The sequence below is a fragment of the Mus pahari genome, chromosome 9 (assembly GCF_900095145.1).
Source record: "Mus pahari chromosome 9, PAHARI_EIJ_v1.1, whole genome shotgun sequence".
In the NCBI taxonomy this organism is placed as follows: Eukaryota; Metazoa; Chordata; class Mammalia; order Rodentia; family Muridae; genus Mus; species Mus pahari.
Window position 1 is genome coordinate 11,335,489 of NC_034598.1, and position 26,153 is coordinate 11,361,641.

A 26,153-nucleotide genomic window follows, 5' to 3' on the forward strand; every position below is an offset into this window, starting at 1 on the left:
CCCCCACCACTACCCCCCACTCCGTCCTTTCCTCCCCTCCAACTAACCCCTTTTTCCCCATTTAATGCTCTTTTCTGTTTGTACTAGGGTACCCCACTACCCCCTGTTTCCCACCCCCTCCTGTAGCTTTAACTTTTATTTTAAAACAAAGCCTTGCCGTGTAGAGCTGCCTACGCTTTAGGTTGGCTGCCATTGCCTCGGCTCCTCAGTGCCCAGGTGACAGGTGGACACCGCCATCCCTGCTGGGAACAGAAGTTAGACAGGATCCAGCTTGTTCTTCACGTCAGCGTTGTTTGTTGCTCTGAGTATCTTTTTTTCCATTGCTGTGATAAACGACTGAACAGAAGCGTCTGGGGAGGAAAGGGTTTACTTCGTCTTACACATCAGGTCCCACTCCATCGCTGAGGGAAGTCAGGGCGGTTCTCAAGGCAGAAGCTGAGGCAGAGGCCATGGAGGAAGGCTGCTTACTAGTTTGCTCCTCGTGGCATGTTCAGTTTGCTTTCTTATGTACCCAGGACCACATCCTACCCAGGGGTAGCACCACACAGTAGGCTTGTTCCTCCCACATCAGTCAGCAATCGGGAAAATGCCGTCATCAGATTTATACAGTTGAGGTCCCTTTCCCCAGATAACTCTAGATTGTGTCAGATTGACAAAACAAAAACAAAACAAAAACAAACACACGCCATCAGGACAGTCCCTACCCACAGATTAAGATACGGGGACCCTGGCGTTGTGGCGAAGGATCATGTTGAGAGGAGCTAACGCACTGGTAGCACCGAGCCTTCCTTCCATGGGCATGGGGTATCTCCATTTTTAGTTATTTCATTTCTTTGGGATGCTTATAATTGTCCTTATAGACCTTGTAATACTTTGTTAGGTTTACAGTGAATTTTTTTCACTTTGTAGGCTGCTAATGGCAGCTTAATTCCACTCCTTGTTTGCTGGCTGGTGTTCAGGAACACACTTTACTTTGTGTCTCTTCTCTTTGCGTCCTGCAACCCATATCCTTAACATTTGAGTGCTCTTAGCGTCGTGTGATGGAGTTAGGCTTCCTTCAGGCCGCCAGCTGCGTCTCAGCAGGTCTGTTCTGTTCTTCAGGCACAGAGACAGCCACCAATCTCCACCAGAAGCTCTGCTACCACGTCCTGGGGACCGATCAGTCAGAAGATATTTTGTGTGCTGAGTTCCCCGAGGAGCCTAAATGGATGGGAGGAGCAGAGGTACCGTATACTTGCCCTCAAAGACAAGTCTCATGGATACGTGTGTAAAGATTTCTAATGGGGGGTGGTCGTAGAAGCACTAGAATGAAAGTTTAAAATATTTTAAAATTTTAAAATATTGCTATTCAAATGGATCATTAAGAATGAAGATGGTAAATCGTTTAACTGTTAATTTCAAAACCTGCTTATGGTTATGATGACATAATGAAAACATGAACGCCCCAGAGATCAACTTTGTGGTCTTCTAGAATGTTCCCCGCTGCCCTCAGGTGAGAAGGAGACCAAGTCTGTCTGTGCTGCTTCCGCATCCACGCCGTGTTTTCTCACCAGGCATCTTTTAGACATTTTCCCACTGTATAAGGATTCATACACGGGTTGGGGCGGGTTTTTAACAATAATTACCGAAGTGCTGAGCTCTTGAAATCGGTTGGCGGTGTTGTATTCTGCCTCTTGAGAGTCAGCTGTGAAGAACATGGGTGATCCCCCAGTAGGAGGACCCCATGCTTCTGTCTGTGTGCGCAGGAATGTGGTTGACAGAGGGGAACTTGCTGGGTGTTTTTTATGGAGGTTGGGATGTAACATCCCACTGTGGGTAAGAATCCTCCAGAGACCTGTTAGCGAGAGCTGAGACACCCCCTTTTCTGAAAAGCTAGTAGGACCTGGGCAGGAAAGGAACGTTTTAAATTTTAAATTGTTATTTGTGAGTCTGGGTGGAGGGATACAAGAACAGTAACAGCGTCTCGTCTCTGCGTCTTCGCGTGTAGTACTTTTACATTGTTCTAGGTCAGCGGTTTCCTTGCCGTGGCTTTCCCCATCCTGGCCCATTTGGGTGTCCTGGCCCATTTGGGTGTCGGCTGAGGTCTGGAGGGTTGCACTCCTTCCCTCTCAGTAACGTGAAGGGAGGGACTAGAGAAAGGGGAGGGCGTGGCTCATCCAGAGCCATTTGCTGGCTTGGTTTGTCCTGGCTGCTCGGCTGTGGTGTGCTTCCCTGCGCCTTCCTTCTGTAGCAAGGCGCCCTTAGTTCTCAGGGCCTCTTGACTGTTGTTCCTGCTAATCAGTGCATCCTCCCTGACAAGCCTTGGGGTATTTTTGTGAGGTTCACACCTCCATACCTTCCAGCAGGGATCTTTCCCGTGCCTCCTGGTCCAGAGGGAGTCACATCTGGGGACCATTTCATCCCTCAGGCTGCCCCCTCACCTGCCTTCCAAGGCCCTCAGGCCACCTCCCGTTCACAGTCCCTCCCTGTCCATCCTGTCCATACCACACTGCAGTGCCTGGGGAAATTTTGTCTTGGGCCTTTGGGGTCTAAGCACAGGGCAGCTGTCACAGAAAGATGTCAGCTGCTTAGTATGGGTGAAAGGTCAGGGTGGAGGGGAGGGATTGCCGTGTTCTAGGTTAGACGGGCCACCCCCACCAAAAAAAATGTTGATGTTGAAGTCATTTTTGAACCAAAAACTTAAAACAAAAATTTTCAAGAACTCAAACTTCCCAGCAGGGGGCGCTAAAGATTGTGGAAATCCTCACTGTGAGAAGGACTTAGCTAGCTGCGCCCTACACTGGGGACTTAACTCTGTCACACCTTATTCTTGAAGCTTTTTGGTATTTTTTAAATCTTAAATCTTAATATGTATTACATAAAGCCATAAGATATTTTCATACATTAGCTTGCAATCACTAGTAATTTAAAAATACATACTTGTATATATAATTATAGATGTTACCCATAGATTCACGTGAGAAATTCACACACACACACACACACACACACACACACACAAAACATGGAGTCTGTTTTGTGCTGGCATGCAGCTTGCCCTGGAGTTTGGTTAGAATACACAGTGTGCTGGTCTCGAGGTCACTGTGGGCTCATATACTTAAATGTTTGGCCCCCAGCTAGTGAAACTGTTTGGGAAGGATGAGGAGGTGTGGCCGTGTTGGAGGAGGTGTGTCACTGGGGGAGGGCTTTGAGGTTTCAAAAGCCCACATCAGGTCCAGTTGTAGCCTCTCTGCTGTACTTGTGGCTCTGATGTAAGCTCTCAGCTACTGCTCTAGTGTCTGCCCGCCCGCCTGCCCGCCCGCCTCCATTCTCCCTGCCATGATGGTTAGGGACTCACCGTATGAAACTGTAGGCAAGCGGACAGTTAAATGCTCCTTTTGTAAGTTGCCTTGATCATAGCGTCTCTTCACAGCAGTCGAACAGTATTCAAGGCACCTAATGATGGATGCCCCAAAGGAGAGAGCTGGTTCTCCCTTGCCCAGAAAGTATCAGTTGCAGATAGCCTCTTGGTGGGATTTTTGCCGACTTCCCCCTGTTTGTGTTAATGTTGTTTGTGTCTGATGTCACCTGTGTCCAGTCACAGTGTGTGAGTTCATATGTTCTATCACTCACCATCTCCGGCTCCTACAGTCTTTCTGCCTCCATTACTCTCTCTTTTCTGTGTGTGTGTGTGGGGGGGCATGAAGCTGTTGATTGGTGACATGGGGGGGAAGGATATGGGAGCAGATGGGGGAGGGGAGAGAATATGATCAAAATATTGAAAGAAAAAAGTTTGAATAAAATACATCTTTAAAATTAATTTTGAGAATTGTATGCATTACATGCAATATATTTTGGTCATATTTACCTGTTAATGGCTCCCATATCTTCCTCTACCTTTTCTACTCCCCCCCCCAACTGCGTGGCCTCTTTTTTGTAGTTTTTTGTTTTAGATAGCTCTCTGATTCAGACTTGTGCTACCCATATACTCATGGACGTGGCACCCACCATCCCCCAGAGTGTGGTCAACCTTCTAGGGGATCCCCCTGAGGGAGATAGACCTTCCCACCCTCAGAAGCTGTCAGTTGTCTGTCTGCCGTGTCTCAGGCAGGCGTGGCGGCTCTCTCCTGTGCCCCTGAGAGCTCACGGCTGCAGCGTTCCTGTTATGTTCAAAAGGCACTGTTTTAAGGTCCAGTCCTCTGCCAACTCCAGCATCTCCTCTCTCCACCTGCTCTCCTGAGCCTTGGGGCGGCAGTGGCTGAGCACTCCACTGAACTTACACTTTGGACTTGGATCAAGTGTGACCTTTTGCATTAGCTACCGTCTACTGCACAAAAACAAATAAAAACTGTGAGGTTGGAGCACTGCTCGCATCTGCGGTTTACAGATAGGGGTTCGGAGATCAGTTTGGTATTGTCCATTTACCAAAGTAACCATTGTAGGTTCCTGTGTGGGTCCCGTGAGTTCCCCAACCTGGGGTTCTTTATCATCTCAGGTACACATTTCCTCCTGAGGAGATGACCTCAAATCCAGTCAGAAATGGTTACCCCATAGCGTTCTTGCTACTGTTTGCACCCGTGGCGTATCTTGCCAGGCTGGCTGATTGCCAGCTCTGGTTTTGGGTTTTTTAAACTGGAGAGGATCAGCCTATGTTGCTGTTGGAGGGCTAGCTGACTACCTTCCTCCTGATTCATGTATCCCTCAGAAAGGGAGGAAGGAAAACAGATGGGATTCTTGACTGACCAAGCTTGGGTCCCAGGAGAGGAAGACTAGATGGGTTAGAGATATAAATGCCAGCCCTTGTCAAGGGCCGGATTAGTTTGAGCGGGGTTATTTTCTTTGTTTTTGTTTTTGTTTCGCTGTGGTTTGGTTTGGTTTGCTTTGGTTTTTGCTCAGGATGTTCTGTTGTATCTGATTCTAACTTACCGGTAGGTCAGCATATCAAATAGTGTTTGGATAGATACCTGTTTTGCTTGGCTGTATTATAGTACTATCTGAGAATGCTGGCTAGTCTGACACATGACTGCCTATTACCAATATGTAGGTTAGTCGTACACACTTGTATGCGTGGCTGCTTGTATGCCTGACACTGCCTCTTCTGCCACCCATGAAACCTATCTGAAAACTCAGCCATGTGCATGGAGTTTGGCATTTGGAAGTTTTCCTTAATGGAGTGTTGGGAACAGACTCAGTCTCAAAGTGATGCTCTTATGATTCAAAGCCGTTATGAAAGGAGTCCAATAAATCTGGTAAAGGTTGCCTCAGAGGAACATGGTGAACTCTCCAGGCTCTTAAAGCCCGTTTCCCTGCCTCTGTTAGCCTCCAGTCTCAGGTGTCACTGCTAACTCTACACCATTTACTCACACAGTTAGTTCTCTGCTCCAGCATCCAGCACAGAAAGAGAAGAGTGTTTTATCCTAGAGGGTGGCATCTGTCCGTCCTGAGACGTATGCTGAGAGTGGGTGCATTGCGTATAGCCTGGGTATTTCCCTGGTCATGGGACCCCATACCTACACTAGCACAACCAGTTGTAAGGATGGGAAGTCTTAAGCAACCGACTTTAGAAGTTTGACTCCTCCTTAGGAATCGTGGACATATTTTCCCAAAGCATTCTGGGATCTACATTTTTCAAAGCTTTAACCATTCGTTGCTTCTCTCTAACCATCATACATCATGTTCAGTTAATAACACTGATTATTCCTGTTTGTGTCCATCTGTCTTAAACATCTTAGTGTTAACTCTCAAAGCCCTGTCCTGGTTTTCTGTGTAATTTAGAACTAAGTTCAGTGGCAGCCACTGGGTAACCCCTCAATAATCTTGGTTGAGTAAACTCGTCCTTAGCTACGATCCACTGAGTAGCTATGTTTGTGGTATGTCTTTGGTAGAGAAAATAGAAGCTGGGTGATCCTACTGAAATCAGCCACCGTTGGTGACACCTGAGTGCCCTCATCTACTCTGGGCAAATGAATATGCTTTATTTTCAGAAAGGTTTTGTTTGTGAACCTTGCTGTGGTAGCTCACTCCAGGGGTGAGACAGCACACGACTCAGTCTCCATTTTATTGGTAGTATTTCCAAGTAGCTGGGAGCAAAGCAAGCCGGAGGTGCTAGCCGGAGATGTTAGCTTTCTTCCTCCCTTAGTTATTTTCTACTTGGGTTAAATCAGCACTCTAAATGTAGGCCAGAGGGCACCATGGAATACTGCTCTCAGAATAGTGACATATTAAACTTTATAGTAGTAAGAATGGTGACTTTCAGCTTTGATTCCTACCAATACTGTGAAGAAGGTAGGTAGATCTAGTATCAGAACATAACTGTCTCATTTATAGTCATTCTTGGGCTTTTGCTTGCGTTAATGTTTTATCAAGGACAAAAGTGACTATGACTTTAAGGAAGTTTGCGAGACTTAAAATCTTATAAGATAAAAGGTGTGAAAACTGAAAACTTAAGAATTACATATTTTGTGATTGGTCAGGTTAGTATTACTGCTTCTCTTTTGCACACAGTGTTTTTAGTCAGGTTGCTTCCAGAAAGCGAGGTTACTATAGCTACTATCATCCTGCTTAAAACAGCAATACTTTGTAGAGGAGGACATAGGCTGTCCATCAAAGTCCAGACCCTGACTCTCCTGTTTGCTTCTTGACTTCCACCACGCCCTCCCACTCTGGCTTGTAAGAAAGTCACCCTATATGTTAGAGTCAGAAAGACCTTATTAGCAGAATGTTTGTCTTCCCAGTGATCTCTAAAAGTCATCTTTAAAGTAACCTTAAAGTAGTCTAAGAAGCTAAGCAACTATTGTTCCTAATTAATTTTTAGTGGAGAAAGGTATTTTTTTCTAATCTGTACATTCAGGGGAAAATAATGTATACATAGTTTTGAGATTGACAGCTTGAACATTGAAAATACAAAGATGCTTCCAGTTAAGCAAGTTACGTGACTCTGTGATGATCACCAAGAGCAGGACGCCTGTCTTAACTGTCATTGTGACAGCAGTGTACCCTGGGACCTCTGCCTTAGACTGACTGTGACCTGCTGGGGATGTTAGCCTTGGTGCTGGGATGCTCTTGGGATGTTAGGCTGGAGGTGCTGGGATGCTCTTGGGATGTTAGGCTGGAAGTGCTGGTCTGGTGGTGCTGGGATGCTCTTGGGATGTTAGGCTGGAGGTGCTGGTCTGGTGGTGCTGGGATGCTCTTGGGATGTTAGGCAGGAGGTGCTGGTCTGGTGGTGCTGGGATGCTCTTGGGATGCTCCAGAAGCAGCTGCTTGCCAGGGTCTGGTGCTCTTGCGCAAACGTTGCTGTTCTGTTTTTCCATTGACTGAGCCGCTGCAGCTGAAGTCCTGTCACTTGTGATTGATGTGGCCTGGCTCTAAGCAGCTGCACAGTTTCTGTCTGTTTTCAAAGGATAAGAGAACAAAAGCCTGAACTAATTAATGTTAAAGAGACTGCTTTGCATAATATCTAATAAAACTATAATTGTGATTACTGATACTTTTAATATAGGTCTGTCTAAAAAGGTGGGACTAAAATGATGAGCATTAGTTTGTTAGCTTTCTTTATTAAAAGTGGAAAAGAAATGAAATGTGTGACTCTGATCAGTGGGAAGTGAAAAAGAAAGGGTCATAAAGAAATTGACTTTGAAGTGTAGTTGTACATACCTGTAATCCTAGCACTTAGTAAGTGGAGCCAGAAGGACCAGGAAGGAACTGAAGGCCATCTGTGGTAGCATAGTGAGTTCAAGGCCAGCCTGAGCTACATATGAGATTCTGTCTGTCATATATATATATATATATATATATATATATATATATATATATACACACACACACATACACATGTGTACATGTATATATATATGTGTGTGTATTATATGTATGTATATGTGTATGTGTTTGTGTATGTATAAGTATACACACATATACACAGACACACAACATGCATGTGCTCACATACACACAGGTCTGGGACTGAAACTGATTGATAGAACATATATTTGGCCTGGAAACCTCACATTTGCCCTCCAGAACAAGAACAGAGAAGAGGGAAAAGCAAGAATAGAACACTGGAAAGACTTGATAGCAGTGGTTTAAGAAAACTGCAGACTCAGGCTGGAGGGATGGCTCGAAGTTAAGAGCACTGACTGCTCTTCCAGAGGTCGTGTTCAATTCCCAGCAACCATATAGTGGCTTATAACCACCTGTAATGGGATCCGATGCCCTCTTCTGGTGTGTCTGAAGACAGCAATAGTGTACTCATATACAGTAAAATAAATAAATAAATAAATCTTTAAAACAAAACCCTGCAGAATTTCAGATTGGATATTGAAAACCAAATTAGGTCTCATTTCCTTTCAGTGGGCTCACTAGACAGTAGGGTATTCTTCACTGGCCACACCGGACTATACTGGCCTCAGCTCCTGCCCTGCACGGCACAGAAGAGCTGAAGCAGCAGCTGCAGAATTTCCTTTAACAGAGAGTTGGAGTGACACACGAGCGGTTATTCCTACAGTCGCCTCAGCCTTGTGCTTTGAGGTGCCTTAGGGATCCCAGCGCAAGGATAAGAACTTGGAGCATTTTATTCTCACCAAACTGAAGATCCAGAGAGACTGAAGCAACTAGAACTTGTGTGGCAGTGGGGACTTCCCAGGAAGAGTCACAGGGATGCATGTGCATTGAATGGGGCTCCCTAATTCAGGCTGAGCTCAACACCCAGGAGCTATAAACCACGAAAGGCTTGACAAGGCTTGGTGACAGTGTTAGGACAAAAGTCACAAAGCCTTATCAGCACCTAGGGAATCAGTGGTCCCTAGAGAGCGAGGGCTTGTGCAGTCAGGCTGCAGACCTGAGCCAGCAAAGCTGGAGACCAAGTGGGAATAGGGCCAGCTGGTTTGCCAGAAAATTAATTGATTCAAAACATTTTATAGGCAGATTAGAGAGAAAAAGTCCTGACGATGTTCCAAGTCACAGAGTCCAATTCAGAAGTCACCACATGGTCGATGAAGCACAATAATGTGACCTAGAGCCAGGAAAATCCTTAATCATAGGAATAGATTCAGAAATGGCAAATGAGTTAGCAAAGATTTTAAAAATTATGGAAAATGTTAGACAGGACCAAGTGAAGCTCATTGTTTGAAATGCCAGGATAGAGATGAGGGTATTGTTAAAATGTAAATGAGGGGAAATGCAAAAAAAAAAAAAGTTACTTTTGTTAAAATTCACAAACCCACCGATCCAAGGAGCACAGCAAATCCAAGACCATCATTAAAGCCAAGTCTGTAGTAATCTACTTACAAATAAGTGAAAGAAACAAGAAAATACCAGCAGCCTCCAGATTAAACACACACACGTGCACACACGCACGCACACACAATGCCAAATGAAATGACAGCTCTGCCGCGTTGCCAGTGAGCTGTGCCAAGGGGCCTCCCATGGGGCCTACCCCGGTGCTATTTTTAAAACTATAGACCTTCACCACATGTCCTGTCCCTTTGCTAAGATTTCTTCCTGTTATTTGTGGCATTTGTTGGTGTGTAATATGTGGCATAGTTCCATGCTTACGTGTGGATGTCTCCTTCGTCAGGTGTGACATTTCCTGTGAGTTTACTAACACATCATTAATATACATAAATAAAACATATACATGAGTTTGCACATATAGATACTTAGAATATGTCTATGGAATGACCAAATAAAAGGCTCACAGTTGGAAAGTGTAGCAGGGCTCCTATACAGAACAAGAGTCAACATTTTGTGTGTGTGTGTGTGTGTGTGTGTGTGTGTGTGCATGCGTGCATTCATGTGTTTGTGTGTATGTGTCTGCATGCATTCGTGTGTCTGTCTGCATGTATTCGTGTGTGTGTGTGTGTGTGTGTGCCCACTCATTTAAGAGACATTACTACAGAAGCATCTTGATTAATGCTTAACCAGATATCTAGACACTGCAGCTCAGCCAAATTGACATAAAGTTTACAATCATAAGACTGCAGAGATACCGAATCTCATACACTGCAGCCAGGTAATGACATAAGTTACTACACCTGCCTAATAAGGTTGAGTATGTACATATCCAGTGACTGATTACTTCCATTTTAGGTGTACAACCTGGGAAGTACTTTAGCTTACAGATATGTTTAAGTTTTTCCTAAAGAATTGTTTATAGTGTGAAGGAAACCGAAACAATCTAAATATTTAATAGTAGGAAGAAGTCTCAGTTGTGTGGCATCCCTAGATTGTATGCATAGCATCCAGCAGGTGAATTTATAGATTACATTTATATAGATCAATGAAAGCTAGTAATCAAAAAGATATTACGTGAAAATGAACTGTGGGAGGATACATGTAGGTTGGTACCGCTCTCACCAGGTCTTACAGTAACACTTATCTTTACTTTAGATTTTTATCATGATTTTTTTTTTTTATTACCGCTGGCTATGCTCTTTCATACTTGAATTTCCCAGAGGTCAAGGCTTTTTACTCTGAGACCTTGTGGTAGAATTGACTAAGGAAATGTATGAAGCGCCACTCAGCAGACATGCGCAAATGTGGCCCTGGACTTCGTCTCTGCATCCATCTGCTGACCCTTGCTGGTTTAGAACCATAACTCTAAATGCAGGTAACCCACAGGCAGACCTAGAGGTTAAATGTGTTAGTGTTTTAAAAATATCAAACTACACATCCTTAGAAAATAGGTGAGAAATGTGAATAGAAGTGATCACATCCGGATACTGATAATTCTTAAATACCTATGTGTGAGCAGTGGACCATGTCAGGAAACTTGGTAAGGCTGAGTGGGTTTAGAAACCCTGGCACCCATCGGAGGATGGTAGGAGTTTCCCTACTCCCAACCAGATTCCTGGCCTGGAACCCGTGACCACAACTCCCCACATAACAGTGTGACCAGTGGTCATGTAGCACAGGACACACAGTTCTCCATGTTAATGATGAGGTGTATAGATGGGCCTTGGGGGTTTAGCCAATGAGCTTCTCTTCCTGGACATTCCTTCCTGTAAAAGGTATTTAATCTCTGGTCCACCCTGAGGAAATTGTGTGCATCATTTCCCACTATGAACAGTGAATAAACATTATGGACAAGCATGGACTTCGCTCTCTCGTCAAGAACTATCTTGGGGAGCATGGAGACAGCCTTCGTCTGCAGTACACCTAATTCTCCCGCAGAGGCCCCTCTGTGCTCCCTTCATTCCCAAGTCCTCCACCTAGGAGTCAGAGAACCCCAGCTTCGGCCTCAGCCTGCTTTGTTCCTCACCTAGGCTGGGGTCCCCATCTTAGGCTGAGCACTGTGACAGCGCTTCTGGCAAGCCCAGCACCTAATGATGACCTAGGGTAACCTACAGTCTAGGCTCCTGCTTTCCGATTTTTGTCTGCCTGAGCAGAGTTCACACACACCAACAGCAAGATGGGATGTAGATCTACAACTACGTACTTTCTTTATTAGAGTAACTTCATTCTCAGAGATCCTGAGTTTGGAGTAAAGGCACTTGAAGTTTCCTTTTTCCCTTAGTTGGAAATAAAATGTCCACCCAAGCCTCTTGGACGTTTGGTCCCCTGCTGGAGGCACTGTTTTGAGAGGTCCCTTGAGTGGGTGTGGCCTAGCTGGAGGAAGTTTGTTACTGTGGGGTGGGCCTTGAGGTTTATAGCCCAGCCTGGCTTCCTACTTGTCTACCCAGATGTGATCAAGCTCGTGCTGCCGAGCCTTCCTTGTCATGGTTGACTTAAACCATAAATGCAAATTAATCCTTTCTTCTTCAAGGTACTTCTTTCAGCTAGGTGGTCACAGTGATGAAAATAGTAATTAATGCATATCTAACAATTGGCTACGAGAACAGGTCTGGGACTTGGGCTTATGTGCTATTTTTGCCTCTTTGTAGCTATCCGACGATGGTCGGTACGTCTTGTTATCAATCTGGGAGGGATGTGATCCAGTAAACCGACTGTGGTACTGTGACCTCCAGCAAGAATCCAATGGTATCACCGGTAAGTCATTTTCAGACCTATGTAATTATCCCAGGATACCACCCCATCAAAAGGTGGTGTTTCAATCTTCTAGTTGCCACTCAAGAAACCATCTTCCTTTCTACCACGTCAGCTGAGTTCATACAGATTTTTCTTCTTGTGCTATACCGTGTAGATAAAGACAAGGAGATGAAGCTGGCTCTTAATGTTGAATTTTCGCTGTAGGTTAGGCGTAAGCGCTTCGCTCTTGTTTGTGGTAAGATCTCGTGTGTCAGGGAGAAGTTGGAGTACTGGTCTGTAGCTGTTGAGTTAGTTGTTAGGATGCAAACCATCAGAGGCAGAGGGTTAATATAAAAGTGGGTGTTTACCAGATTAACCGGTAATCGTATGATGACCCTTCCTGAGCCGAGTACACAGGAGTAGTCTGGTTTTGCTCTCTGAAGTCTTGTCTGTCACCATAGACAGAGCAGAACTGGCCCCTTAAAGGTATAGACCTTTAACCCCAGCACTGTGTGGGCAAAGGCAGGTGGATCTGTAAGTCTGAGGCCAGCTTGGGCTGATGGCCAGTTGAAAGGTGGCCTGCTGTACTACCGTCAGACACTAAAGCTTTTCAGTCCATACGTTTACTATGTTGAAGTTTGACCAGCTCTGAAAATCTGTCACATAAGCTGACATCCAGATGAGGATGCCTAACGAACTAGTTAGTGTACAATAGAGACTTCACTTGGGCCTTCAAAATATACAATTTATATTTATAATTTAGTCGCCTCATTAATAGAACCTAACATTCTGATACAAAGATATATTTCCTTTTGATTGGGCACTGCATTATTTAATCTTCTGAACAAGGAGCAAGCGCGTGCTGTCATTCTGCAATCACAGAGTATATTTAGGCGTGTAGCAGGATGGTCAGTAATTTATTCTAGTGCTATACATATATTTACTAAAGCCATTTATTTTATTTAAAGCTACAGCCACCACTGTTCACCTTCTTTGACAGGTATTCTCCAAGTCTCCTTCTCTGAGCCTCTGTATAGCCCAACCAACTTTAGGTTGGCCACGAATGAAACATTGTTGCTGTCCTTGAGCTTGAACTCATGCTTTGTAGGTGGTAGAAAGGATTTGAGCTTATTAAAATTCCCAATTATATAGTGTTGCTTCTCAAAAGATGTTTGCATCTTCTGTTTATAACTTCATCAAATCTTTAAATTATTAAGTAGACTTATGCTACAAAAGGATGCAAGCTAACATATTAAAACACACAAATTGCTTAACTTCCAATAGGTAAGGAAGTTCCATGCACATGCTTGCACACTGAGTGCTAGCTCCACCTTCCTGCAGAGAGCAGCGTCCCCTTTGCAGGGAGCAGCGTCCCCTTTGCAGGGAGCAGCGTCCCCTTTGCCAGGTGGATGCTTGTGGATGTGCAGGAGAGACACAGAGGAGTTGGGGAAGAGAGTGAATATACAGGAGAAGCCTATTGCAGGGGAGTTAGCTTATGTGGATGTGAGCTCACCATTCCAGCAAGTGTGAGCTCTGTGGGTCTGGTTGTCAAGAGGAACACGCAGGCTGATCCTGTTTTCCTAAGTGGAATTTCTTCTTCTCCTGGGAAGCCTCACCTCCAAGCTTTTGACTTTTCAGTTGTTGAGCGAGGCTCCTCTATTGTCCAGATCAATATCCTGTGCTTTACTTTAACCATATCTACACAATACCCTGACAGAAACTCCTGAGTTAGTGTGTTTGATTAACTAGAAACAGGCTGGCCAGGTCACTAACCTTAAAGTTCATGGGTCCCCACATAATGGGTCTTATGACACTGTCCTAAGTTTACAGTTGTCATGAGGTTACTGAGCTAGTCAGTGTGGAGGTCACGGAAAGAGGGTCATTGTTACCATCAGACTTCCAGAGGCAAACCTCACCAGTGAGCGTGCTGCGGAGACGGCTGCCAGTTCCCAGGTAGTGCAGGGCCTGTCAGTCTTCTTCATTTTATTTATTTATTCATTTTGAGACACCTCTCTCTCTCTCTCTCTCTCTCTCTCTCTCTGTGTGTGTGTGTGTGTGTGTCTGTGTGTGTCTGTGTGTGTCTGTGTGTCTGTGGCAGCAGAGGATGCTGGATGCCTAGAACCGGAGTTATGGACAGATGTGAGCCACCATGTGGTTGCTGGGAATTAAACTGGAGTTCTCTGGTAAAAGGCCAGTGCTCTTTTCTGCTGAGCCATCTCTCCATATTTAACTACTTCACTAGCCTTACATTTGAGGATAGCAGGAACAAACAGAGTGGTTGGGGTTGCCCCGCGGGGCCACTCAGTTTAGGTTCAAAAGTAATCACATGGGACAGTGTTAGAGCATTTCTGTGAGTCAGTCATGATTACAGCTATTTAAAGAAGCATGCTGAGGAAGGTAGAAAGGGTGCACAGAGACACACTGGGCATCGCCTGTGAGGCCTGCTGCTTTGCTTCCCATACCGTTTCCCCAGATGAGTCTCAGAGTGACGTCGCATTCCCTGCAACCCTTACTGCGTTACATTTACCCATTCCCAACAGCATCGTTCTCTCTGAAGGACTGATTTTTCATACCTGGCGCTGTCATGTTTCCTTAGAAAAAAATCTTGAGGGTTTTTTGTTTTGTTTTGTTTGTTTTTTTAACTCGTCTTTGATTAGACCCCACATTTCCTGCTAGGTACATCCCTAAGTGTTTTATTAAGGTTGCCTCCACTATAAATGATGTCCCTCTCACTTGGTTCTCTGACTGGTTATCACTAGCAAAAAAAAAGGAGAGCCTTTTTTATTATTATTTTTACTTTATTTATGTATTAGATTTTTATTTTTACTGCTAGTTTTATTTGTCTTAAATTATTTTTTAAAAATAGTTTCACTAGCCGGGCATGGTGGCGCATACCTTTAATCCCAGCACTGGGGAGGCAGAGGCAGGCAGATATCTGAGTTCAAGGCCAGCCTGGTCTACAAAGTGAGTTCCAGGACAGCCAGGGTTACACAGAGAAACCCTGTCTTGAAAAACCAAAAAAAAAAAAAAAAAAAAAAGTTTCACTGAATTTTGATTATGGGGTAGATACCAACAGTCCCTTTATAAATAGTTTTCGAGTTTCCTATGATTCTTAGTTGATGGTTGAGGAAATAAGGCTAAACAGAGGGTAAAGAGGTCATCCACAGTCACACAGCTGACCAGTGGGAGAGAGCTGGGATGTCTGTCTGTCCACGGTGTTGGAAGAGGTCTTTCCCTGATATGTAAGTCAGCAACACGTTATGCAAAGATACTCCAGGTGCAATTATGGCGTGAGTGTCAGGTACTTAGAGAAGACGGGAGTAGGAACGAATTGTCCAGATTAAAATAGAAGTGTCCTGTGACATTGAAGGCAGGAGGTATTTAGAGAATTCATCGTCATAGAGTTCTTTCATGTATACATTTTCCAAGACAGTCACTGAGCCTATGTGTCAGGCACGTCATGATGTAGATGTCGTCATGGGAGCTTCTACTCATTAAAGGAGCTCAACAGAGAGCCATTTACAGAATGGCAGCAAATGCTGTTAACAATTTTATTGGTGACCACTCTACACCAGATCTTAGGAATAAAGGACTGGAGAGTGCTGTAACTCCATCAGTACGGCCTTTATTTGTATCTTTAAAATACCTGCAAGCTATGTTATGAAGTAGCAAGTAAACCCGTAAGCACACAGCTCTAGTTTGAGAAAAACATGGAGTGTGAGCCTGGTAGAAGTGGCTGGCCACTGGAGAGTGGGCCAGGTAGAGGACACCGCCTGTGGCTTGCTGAGCACCTCAGCAGAGGAGGCAGATTTTGAATGTGTGAAGGTGAGAAAGGACTGTTTTATGGTGTGGGAACTTAACTTGGAGTGTAATGGGAAAGGCGCTGGAAGGTTCAAAGGCACCATCGTGGACCGGGTTAGTGTGTTAAGACATTGTGCTGCCTGGAATAGAGTATACCAAGAAAGGTCATGGGAAAACCAGGCAGACAGCTAATGCTATAGGCCAGGGCTTCTGAGCTTGAGCGGGCTACTGACTTGAGCGGGCTGCTGCTTTGCCAGTTTTGTAGCATCTCTGACCTCTGCCACTAGATGCCAGTAGCACGCCTCACCTCCTAAGTCGGGGCAACCAAAACATGCTGTAGACCTTCCAAAGGCTGCTTGGAATTGGAGTCTGTTGCCCCTGGTTGAGGGCTGCTGCTGAAGACCAGATTGGAGTGGGGGCATTGCGGGTCGGCAGGAAAGGTGGAAAGACAGGCTTTAATATGAGACTTGATCAGGTAGAAGAGGATTTAGCAGGTGTGTGGAATGGTAGGGCAGATGAAATCCTCCAGTCTCCCTTTAGCACTGGGATTTTCAATGGCTCCTTGGCACCTACCCACAATTAGCCCTCTCTCTTTCTTGTGCGCTGAGCTCCTAGTACCATCTATGCTGTGAACTTTGTAGAAAGAAAAGACCCTCTCACCTCCCTATGTGGAAACCTACATCATTTCTTCCAGTATCAGAGATGATAGAAATGCTTTCTTTCTTCCCAGGAATCCTGAAGTGGGTCAAACTGATAGACAACTTTGAAGGAGAATACGACTACGTAACCAATGAGGGCACGGTGTTCACATTCAAGACGAACCGCAATTCTCCCAATTATCGGCTGATCAATATCGACTTCACGGACCCGGATGAGTCTAAGTGGAAAGTGCTCGTTCCGGAGCATGAGAAAGATGTCTTAGGTAAGGCAGGCAGCTGCTTGGAAACTGCTTGTGAGGACACCGAAAGGTCGCCGGTCCTTCACGGTTTGCTGACCCTGTACAGAGCCTGTGGCCTGTGATTATTAGGATGGCCATGCTTAAACAGTGCATGCTGTCTAATTAAAAGGAGTAACCGCTCTTAGCTTTAAACTTTTCTATCACCTTCCCTCTTCATTTTTACCTGTTGTAGATGTGAGGGTGGACTTCCAGCTATCTTGTGAGAAAAGAGAATAGATTACCCCTGTTTTTAACTGAAAGCTGCCATAGGCACTTACTCATCAAAAATAATATGCTGACTTATAAATGACTGTATGAAAACTGAATTTATCTAGAAGACTCACTAGTCTTTTGCTAGGTTTTTACACAAAAAGAGGAATTCAGTCAGCCCTTCTGTCCAGAGAAGAGTTTGCTCGCTGGAAGTGAGTTTCTGTGATAAGTTCAGTGAGGAAGTCTCAGGCCATTTAGAAATGTATCATATTCAGTGGAGAATTGCACCCAGGCTGCAGATTAGCAGCTTCTCAGAGAAAGCACTCCTGCAGTGTGTTCTCCAGTGCACTAAGGCACTCCTGCAGTGTGTTCTCCAGTGCATAAGGCACTCCTGCGGTGTGTTCTCCAGTTCATAAGGCACTGCTGCAGTGTACTCTCCAGTGCACTAAGGCACTCCTGCAGTGTGTTCTCCAGTGCACTAAGGCACTCCTGCAGTGTGTTCTCCAGTGCACTAAGGCATTCCTGCAGTGTGTTCTCTAAAAGGCACTCCTGCAGTGTGTTCTTCAGTGCACTAAGGCACATGCACTTCGCCATGTAGATCCGGGTTCACATCAGGACCTCTAGAAACTCCTTCTCCCTGTCCACTGTGCTTTGCATTGATTTATGTCTGATACTGTGAGCATCAGAGAGCTAATCTCAGGGTCACAGGGTCCCATGGGCATTTCCCACTGTGTCTCTTTTCTACAGTTTCTGTGGTTTGAGTTTACTTCGTCTTCTCCCCAGCCCTGGGCATTTGACTGTACCCCGCCAACACCTTGTATTAATATCCCTACCTTCCACCCTCATACCAGCAGCAGATAAGCCTCATGACAACCCCACCTGCTCTTCCTCGCAAAATCCACAACTTCAGGACCCAGCTTAGCACAGGCTTTTGCACTAAGTTTGCAGCTGGCCCTGCCTCCCAGATCCCTGCCACAGTGCGGACATGTCTTCAGCTGTGGTCAGAGGGGCGCTTTGTCTACCCCAGGCTTCAGTGGGTAAAAGAGAATCATTTTGCTCTTCACAGTGGGAAGACTTACAGAGCACCAGTCCTGTCTTCCTCAAAGCTGTCTACTCTTGCTCCTAAGTTGTAGAGCAGGTCCTGGGGCATTTGATTTCCTTGAACATCCTCAGACCGAGAACCTTTCAGAGTCTCTTTGAGGGCCACTGAGGCAGAACTGTCCCCATTAGGTGGGTACAGCCAGGAGCACTGCCGAGGTGCCACGCTCCGCCCTACTCTATAGTCTTGACGCGTCTTGGTGTGTCTGAAGGATACCGTGGAAGCCTACGTCTTCACGTCGGTACCCTGGTGATTTTAGGCACAGCTTAGGTTGGAGTGGTCATTTTTGTAGAAGGAGCCTTCATGGACACTGTCAATGTTTCCCAGCCATCTGAATTATCTTCTAGCATTTAAAGTAATGGGGAGGCTATGAATTCTACCATAAGTGACATCCTATGTCATTTATATATAATCCAAATTAACAGCTGGCAGTTGAGGGTACCAGTTTCCTTCTGAAAAGCTGTACCTCTTTAGGCTGGGAAGGGAGGCCTTCAGTATTGTTACACTCATCTCTCAAAAGAAGCAAAGGTTGCTGTACACCATCAGTGCAGAATGCACTGTTGAGGTACACTGTCAGATAGAATGCCTATTGTGCCTACAATCTAGAGGTGACTCAAAGAGCATCTCCAGATACTCCACGAGTCTCCTGTCCTTTTCTTACTCACTTGGTCCAGTCTATAATTTGGGTGTACTCATGGTTAACACAGTTTGATTATTCCCTGACAGCTGGAATTTACTCCGTGTCCACCCCATGCTTCCTTCTCTCTTTAGAACAGTGAGTCCCATGAACACCTGAGATATCTTGCTGGCCAAGCCACTCCTAAGTGAGTGACTTGCGGATATTATAAATTCTTAGTATCTTTGCTTAAGGAAAAGTTTGTGTGGTAATCAAAGCTACCCAGGATGGGAGCCCTGTGATCCTCACAGCGGCCAATGTCTTGATGCTCTTATGGATAGTCACTTTCTGAGTGTGAGTTTCCAGTTGCTTCTTGGGTCATAAAAATAAGCAATGTCAAGAACCCCAACATGAAACCCCAGAAAAGCTTGTCCTTTCAATATGTCTGATGCATGGCTCGCTGTGCTGCCGTTTCATCCCTCCCTCCTGAAGGCCTATCCCTGCTTCAGGCTGGCTTCTGTGTCTGACATTCTAGTTCCTCCTTCCTGGTCCGCTCATGCTGTCCTCATAGCACGTGGGCATGCCAATGGGACATTTTCTTGTCCAGCCCACTATGGTGATGCTGTCTGTGTCTAGCTCGTCTGGGCTCTCTATATAAGAAAGGCTTATAGACAGGAAACCCGGATTCCTGCAGTGACATACAGTATGTAACCTGCAAGCCAAGGAAAACCTTTCCTTTCTAAGGTGGTTTCAGTCACGGTGTTTACCACAGCAGCTGAAACTAAGCTAGGACACCCTGTCACATCAAGTCCTGGCGGTCTGTGAGCTGTAGCTGTACTTTCCTGCCGGGCTTCATGTCTAGTGTTCCTCCTGGCATATATAACGGCGTTTGTTCTTACTTCCAGCTTTCCGCAGACTCCCTCTGTTTTGCATTTACCTGTCTGACATACGGGATGTCAGAAGCATCCATCTATACTGCTGTCCATTCTACTGCCTCCTCAGCAGTGGCTAACTAAGCTCTCCCAGCCCCCAACTCACCAAATGCCCAAAGGCCGGACCACCACCAGCATCACTGTCTTCCAAAACCAAATAGCAATTTTTCTGAGTCTTCAAAATGAATCTCTTCATCTTTACAGGATTCCTTTCTGTCCCTCCTGATTGGCACTTGCATTGCTGGGTCCTTCCCTCTCTCTTCACTGTGCCCTTCATTTCTTGAATCACCTCCCATTCTTATAAAAATATTTAATCTCTATCAGGGCTTGTACCTCACCTTTGCTCATTCAGTTCCTGAATAAACTACATAAAACCTTTAAATTTATAATAAGCCTTAATCGGCACTAGAGCTGGGCAGGTATGTACTCTCTATGCTATTAGAATCTATTTTCCTTTTTTAAAAAAAATATATTTATTTATTATATGTGAATACACTGTAGCTGTTTTTTTTTTTTTTTTTCACTAGAAGAGGGCATCCCATTGTAGATGGTTGCGAGCCACCATGTGGTTGATGGGATTTGAACTCAGGACCTCTGGAAGAGTCGTCAGTGCTCTTAACCTGCTGAGCCATCTCTCCAGCCCAGAATCTATTTTTCTATCAATAACCCCAAGTTATTACTTGCTGTGCTCCGTCTGAGCTGCTCTTAACACCAACAGGCCAGCCTTCATGACCATGATTTTTAGATTGTTACCACATGGCTTCTTCTCCTCTTTCCACCTTCCTTTCCTCCCTCATGGTCTCATCAGACCCCAAACCACAGAACCTTAACCTCGCCTTGACTTCTGCCCAGCTATTGGCTGTTAATATCTTTATTTAACTGATAGTTGTAAATTAGCAAGTGAGGTCACATTATATGTTCAATTCTCTCGTTCTTGGGAGCAACCAGGCCTTGGGGGGTCAGTATTTATCATTACAGTACGTATGAAAAAATCAAACCTCTACACACTCTAACAGCTTGTCTCCTGGAAATCCTCCCCAGCCCTTTTCCACACCCCTGTACTTAAGACTCTCATCTGCACTGGATCCTCAGCCACCAGCACCTACATCCGCATTTTCCCATTATGTGCTCACAGGTGTCTGCGGAAGTGATCTCATTCCTCTACTTGTCTCTCCAAGATGATTCACCAAGGGCTTTTATGAAATGATCAGTCCTCTTGTGTACCTGGATTATGATTTGGTTTTGTTTTTCCCCCCTCTCTATATCCCCATAGCATGATATCAAATTCCAAATAGGCATGTACTTCCTATTACTTTGTGACAAAATGCCTGAGCTAATCGACTTCTTTAAAAAAGGAAAGGTTTATTCTACTCACAGTATTAGAGGTGCCAATCCATGGGTGATTTGCTCTGTTGCTTCTGGGCGCATGGTGAGCCATAGTCGGCATCGTGACTTACCTCAGGACAGTCAGAAATAAAACAAGAGAAAGTGGGAGGAGGGCTGGAGGCCTCTCATCTCCCAGGACCCAGTTCCATCTAACCAACTTCCTTCCATTTTGAAAAGTTCTCACAGTCCATCTCTCACTGGCTCCGTGGGCTGAGGACCAAGCCTTCAACTCAAGGACCTTTAGAACACACTGCTGCAACTCAGAACAGCAGGGATATTTGGAGCCCACGTGTTTAGTGTCCAATCTGCAGAACTCATGCATCCAGGGGCCACCATGACTGCTACCTAAAACGCTATAAAAAAAATTGTTTTATATAACTTGCAGTTCTCAAGACTGAACTCTGTGGTTGTTGTACTGTAATGAGTACCTAAAGGTTGTGTACTCATCACTGAATATCACCAATGTGGAGGCTACTTTATTTCCTGGACATAGCAGCTGCCGTCATTTCTTAAAGAACTGCGCTGAAGATGAGATACACGATAAAAACATCATAAAACAACTTTCCACGAGTCATGACCTCATGCACAGTGGGGCTTTAGAGCCACTCTTCATTCTAAACGAGGGATGCGTGCTCTGATTTTTCTCTCCCTGTCATTTCAGAATGGGTGGCTTGTGTCAGATCCAACTTCCTGGTCTTGTGCTACCTCCACGACGTGAAGAACATTCTGCAGCTTCACGACCTGACGACTGGTGCTCACCTCAAGACCTTCCCCCTGGATGTGGGCAGCGTGGTGGGGTACAGTGGGCGCAAGAAGGACGCTGAGATCTTCTACCAGTTCACGTCCTTCCTATCTCCAGGTGAGGGGTCCTTCCTGGTGCTGACGTGGAGTTTCTTCTGGGAAATCGCAGTGTGATGTTCTGTTTGTACCCAACACAGGCTATACTCTAGACAGAATTCCTTAGGGAAAAGCCGTTATTCACAACACAGGGAAATAAACTATTGTCACTAACTCTTCTGCCCAGGGGGTGGGAGCAGCCCTTGTTCTCAGTGCCAACAAATGTAACAGCCTTTTTTAATATTTTAAGTTTTATTTATTAATTTTATATATGTGAATACACTGTAGCTGTACAGATGGTTGTGTGCCTTCATGTGGTTGTTGGGAATTGAATTTTCAGGGCCTCTGCTCGCTCTGGTCAACCCTGCTTGCTCAGGCCCAAAGATTTATTTATTAATATAAATAAGTACACTGTAGCTGACTTCAGATGCATCAGATCTCATTACAGATGGTCATGAGCTACCATGTGGTTGCTGGGATTTGAACTCAGGACCTTCAGAAGAGTAGTCAGTGCTCTTACCCACTGAGCCATCTCACCGGCCCCAAATGTCTTAGTTAGGTTTTTGTTGCTGTGAAGAGATGCATCAATACCACAAGAACGTTTATAAAGGAAAACATTTCATTGGGGCCGGCTTACAGTTCAGGGGTTTAGTCCAATATCTGCATGGCAGGAAACATGGCGGCCTGCAGGCAGACACCATGTGGGAGAAGGAACAAAGAGTTCTACATCCGATTTGCAGGCCCAGGAAGTAAACTGGCTTGAGACCTCCGAGCCCACTTCCTAGTTACGCATTTCCTCCAGCAAAGCCACACCTACTCCAGCACGCCTGCGCCTCTTGACTGCGCCACTTTCTATGGCCTAAGGGCGTCATTGTTATGCAAACCACCATAGTTAGTCTTAGTCCTGGCCTTGGTCTGTACAAAGATTCGAAGGAAGTGCGGGTAGCAATAGCAAACCAGGAACACCCACACCCAGCGTACAGAATGCCTCCTAGATAAATTGTAGTCTCACCCTCATAACAACAACAAAAAGTGTGTTATCCTGGATCTATTGAAGAAGGAAAATATTTCTCGGATGATATTTTACATTTGCTGACATGAGTTAACTTTTCCTAAAATATAATAATATCCTTGTATGCTTGCTGCAAAGCTGGTCATAGTCCTCTGTTTGTATGGAGATTCTCCTCCATTGTGTAGCATCATAGCCACCTGTATGCTGTGTTTTAGCCCAGGAGTCTGCTCGGTCGTCGGTTTGTAGGTGACCATCCACTTCAGATGGCAGTTATGTCTCATCTGGATGCAGTTCTGTTTGAGCCTCTGGGTCCATATGACATCTTACCTTACTGCCGTGACAGGCTGCTGACAGGGCTGTTAGAACCTGGAGAGTGATATTGTGGGTAGGTCTGGGGTGCATAAGGGCACCTCCCCAACTGCCTTTCAGGGAACTAAGAGGAGGTAGAAAAAGCCAGAGAGGAAGTTGCTCAGAGCCAGAAGTCAGGAGCCAGCAAAGAGGACATCAGGTGCCCCGCCTGTCCCCGGAGCCCAGAGCTCAGCAGTAGCCAGTGAGAATAGGGAGGCATCCATCCCTAATGTCATTCTCAAGGTCTCACTGGCTCTAGGCATTTACTCTAAACATGTCATATCTTTAAATGAATGATGGGCACAAGAACACAACTTGGGGTGACTCATCGGCTCTTAATAAAAGCCAGGGTCCCTAAAGGCCCGTAACTTCTCCAGCAACCCCATGTGACCATTTATTTCAGGAACAGGCTCATCATTATCTGGGGCAAAGGGCTCACTGTCCTTGTGGGAAGTGATGGTTCTGTGCCAAGCGGTGAGATACTGCCTGTGTCTGAGGCTCTGACTCTGACAGTTGGAAAGAAGTGTTCCTAGTCACGGGCCGCCAGCTGCTTCCCAGGAAACTTTCATTCGTTACTGCCATGCCTTTTGGGGGGGATGTTGGGGGGTGGGTTCAAGACAGGGTTTCTCTGTGTATGCCTGGCTGTCCTGGAACTCACTCTGTAGACCAGGCTGGCCTTGAACTCAGAAATCCGCCTGCCTCTACCTCCCGAGTGCTGCCATGCTTTGTCTGTCTCCCTGTCTCCTCTCGTTTATTCTCCCCATCCTTCCCTTCTCTCTTAATGCTGATACCTGAAACCAGAGAGTGGAGAGTCCAGACTCAGGCCTTCTAAAGCCAGGTACAAAGCAGCCATCAGAGAACGCATAGTTGCGTTCTGAGGAAAGCAGGGACTGCCTGTGGATACACACTTCCAGACACAGTCCCGTTGCTCAAACATGTCCTGCCCGTGCCTGTCTGCACGTGTCAGTAGCACAGGCAGAGGATAAGCAGAGCCCCAGCTTCCCACTGCGAGCAGGGTACATCCAGCAAGGACACCAGCTGACTTCGTATCCGATGGAGGTACTTGGTCAGGACACATCTGGAGTCCAGCCCATTTGTGACTTGTGCACTTCGGGTCGCATTTGGGAAGACGCTGGCAGCCAGGCCAGTCTAGAACAGGACGCAATAATTAGCTTCAGCCAGACTTGAACAAGGCCGCATATTCCAGGCCTGGTGCTGGGAGGCGGAGAGGAGAAAGCCTTTCACATGTGGTTTGGAAGAGAAACCTTTAAGCGTCTTGGCTTGGGTGCTTTGGGTGTCGTCCCCCCCCCCCCCCCGCCCCTGCCCCCACCCCTCCTTAAGTCCTGCCCTGCCAGAGCTTCAGAACCCCATTGCCTTCTCTCCATGTGGGCAGTGTTACAGATCCCCCGGCCCTTCTTCCCAGAGCACTCGCTTCTCTAACTCCTTCTCCCCTCTCCGCCCACAGCCCCTGGTCTCCTTGCCTGTGAGAGTGTTTCCATCAGGGAACATTTTAAGGCCAGAAGTGCCTTTTGACCTTAAGGAACTTCTGTAATCAGTTTCTACTTTAAATCTTCACTTCATTCCCTAGACAGCCTTCTGCCGTTTGTGATTCAGAATGCTTTCTTCCAGCACACTTTCCCTGTCCCTGTGTGATCTAAATCAGGTGGGACATGATGTATCAGGAGGTTACAGTGATTCATATTATAGTGGTAAGAGTGTGCAGTGGGCTAACCTGGGCTATCCCAGATGGCTATGCATAGAGAATATTGATAAAATGCATTTGTCATTGAAACCATCAAGCTGATCCCCCACCTCCCTCGTGGAAACGTTTGTGGGCCCTTAGAGAGAATGGAGGGAGGTACAGACGGGACGCTCTTTCTAATGGCCACCAGCCTCTGTTGTGTACTTCATTCTGTGTTAGAATTGTGCCTCAGCTTTTGTGTACAAACAGGAATGTAGACTGTCTCCTCTCCTTTGTCTTTCATTAAGGAATTTAATTCCAGTTCCTTGGTGACTTGCCTGAGTTCACTGAGCTTTTAATTCTCACTCCTAAACCCTTCCTTATTTGTGTCGACATCAAGACGAATCCAGTGATCACATGCCTCAGGCCTGCTCTTTATTGCATCTTATTTTTTATTTTTTCTTCTCTCATACAGTATATTCCAGCAGCAGCCTCTTCTCCCCCGTTCCCCAGACCACTGCTCCCCATTTCCCTTCAGAAAAGAGCTGAGACACACACCCCACACCCCAGCAAACTAACAACAAAATCCCTCATTAACTCTCATGCAGTTATATACAGGTACTGAGTGTTGGCTCTCACGTTGCTAGGGAAATGCCTACATTGGGGGTTGGGGAGGGCTGAGGGGAAAGAGAGCTGCCGTTCTAACCCATGATCAGTCTGCTTCTCTCAGTCCTGTGGGACTCCTATTTGACTTCTGGTTTCCCAGCAAGCACTGAGGTCCCAGGATCAGTTTTCCTTACACTTGACAATGTCTACTCAAAGTACGTGAGGTACCATTTCTCAACATGGCACTACTCTGTCTTGTTTCTTTGGCTTAAATATTAAAAGAGATGCACTAATTCCAGGAAGTAGAACTTTTATTAATGATTACATAAACTGGAATATATATATATATATATATATACACACACACACACACACACACACTGGAATTTCATATATATATATATATATATATATATATATATATATATATATATATATATATATATATAAAATTTTGCATTGTGCACAATGACTGGGACAGAGTTGAACATAAACTGGAATTCCATATATAAATATATATATATAATAACATGTGTGTGTGTATATATATATATATATATATATATATATATATATATATATATATATATATATTTGCATTGTGCACAATCACTGGGACAGAGTTGAACATTGATTCTGAAAAGTCTTGTGATGGCTCACCTTTGGTTCCTGACTACTGCCTACATGTGTGTCCATGGTTAGGTGAGAGTCAGGTAGCAGAAACCCCAAAGGGACTAGTCAAGAG

General features: G+C 45.4%; 1 protein-coding gene across 1 annotated transcript in view; it reads left to right on the forward strand.

Moving 5' to 3' along the window:
* Positions 1–26,153, forward strand: part of Prep (prolyl endopeptidase) — a 91,802-nt gene that overhangs the window by 30,488 nt on the left and 35,161 nt on the right. Inside the window, exons 6-9 of the mRNA XM_021204308.2 lie at positions 1,102–1,223; positions 11,859–11,964; positions 16,475–16,666; positions 21,586–21,783. Coding sequence (XP_021059967.1) covers positions 1,102–1,223; positions 11,859–11,964; positions 16,475–16,666; positions 21,586–21,783 — 618 coding nt within the window. The remainder of the gene's footprint in view (positions 1–1,101; positions 1,224–11,858; positions 11,965–16,474; positions 16,667–21,585; positions 21,784–26,153) is intronic.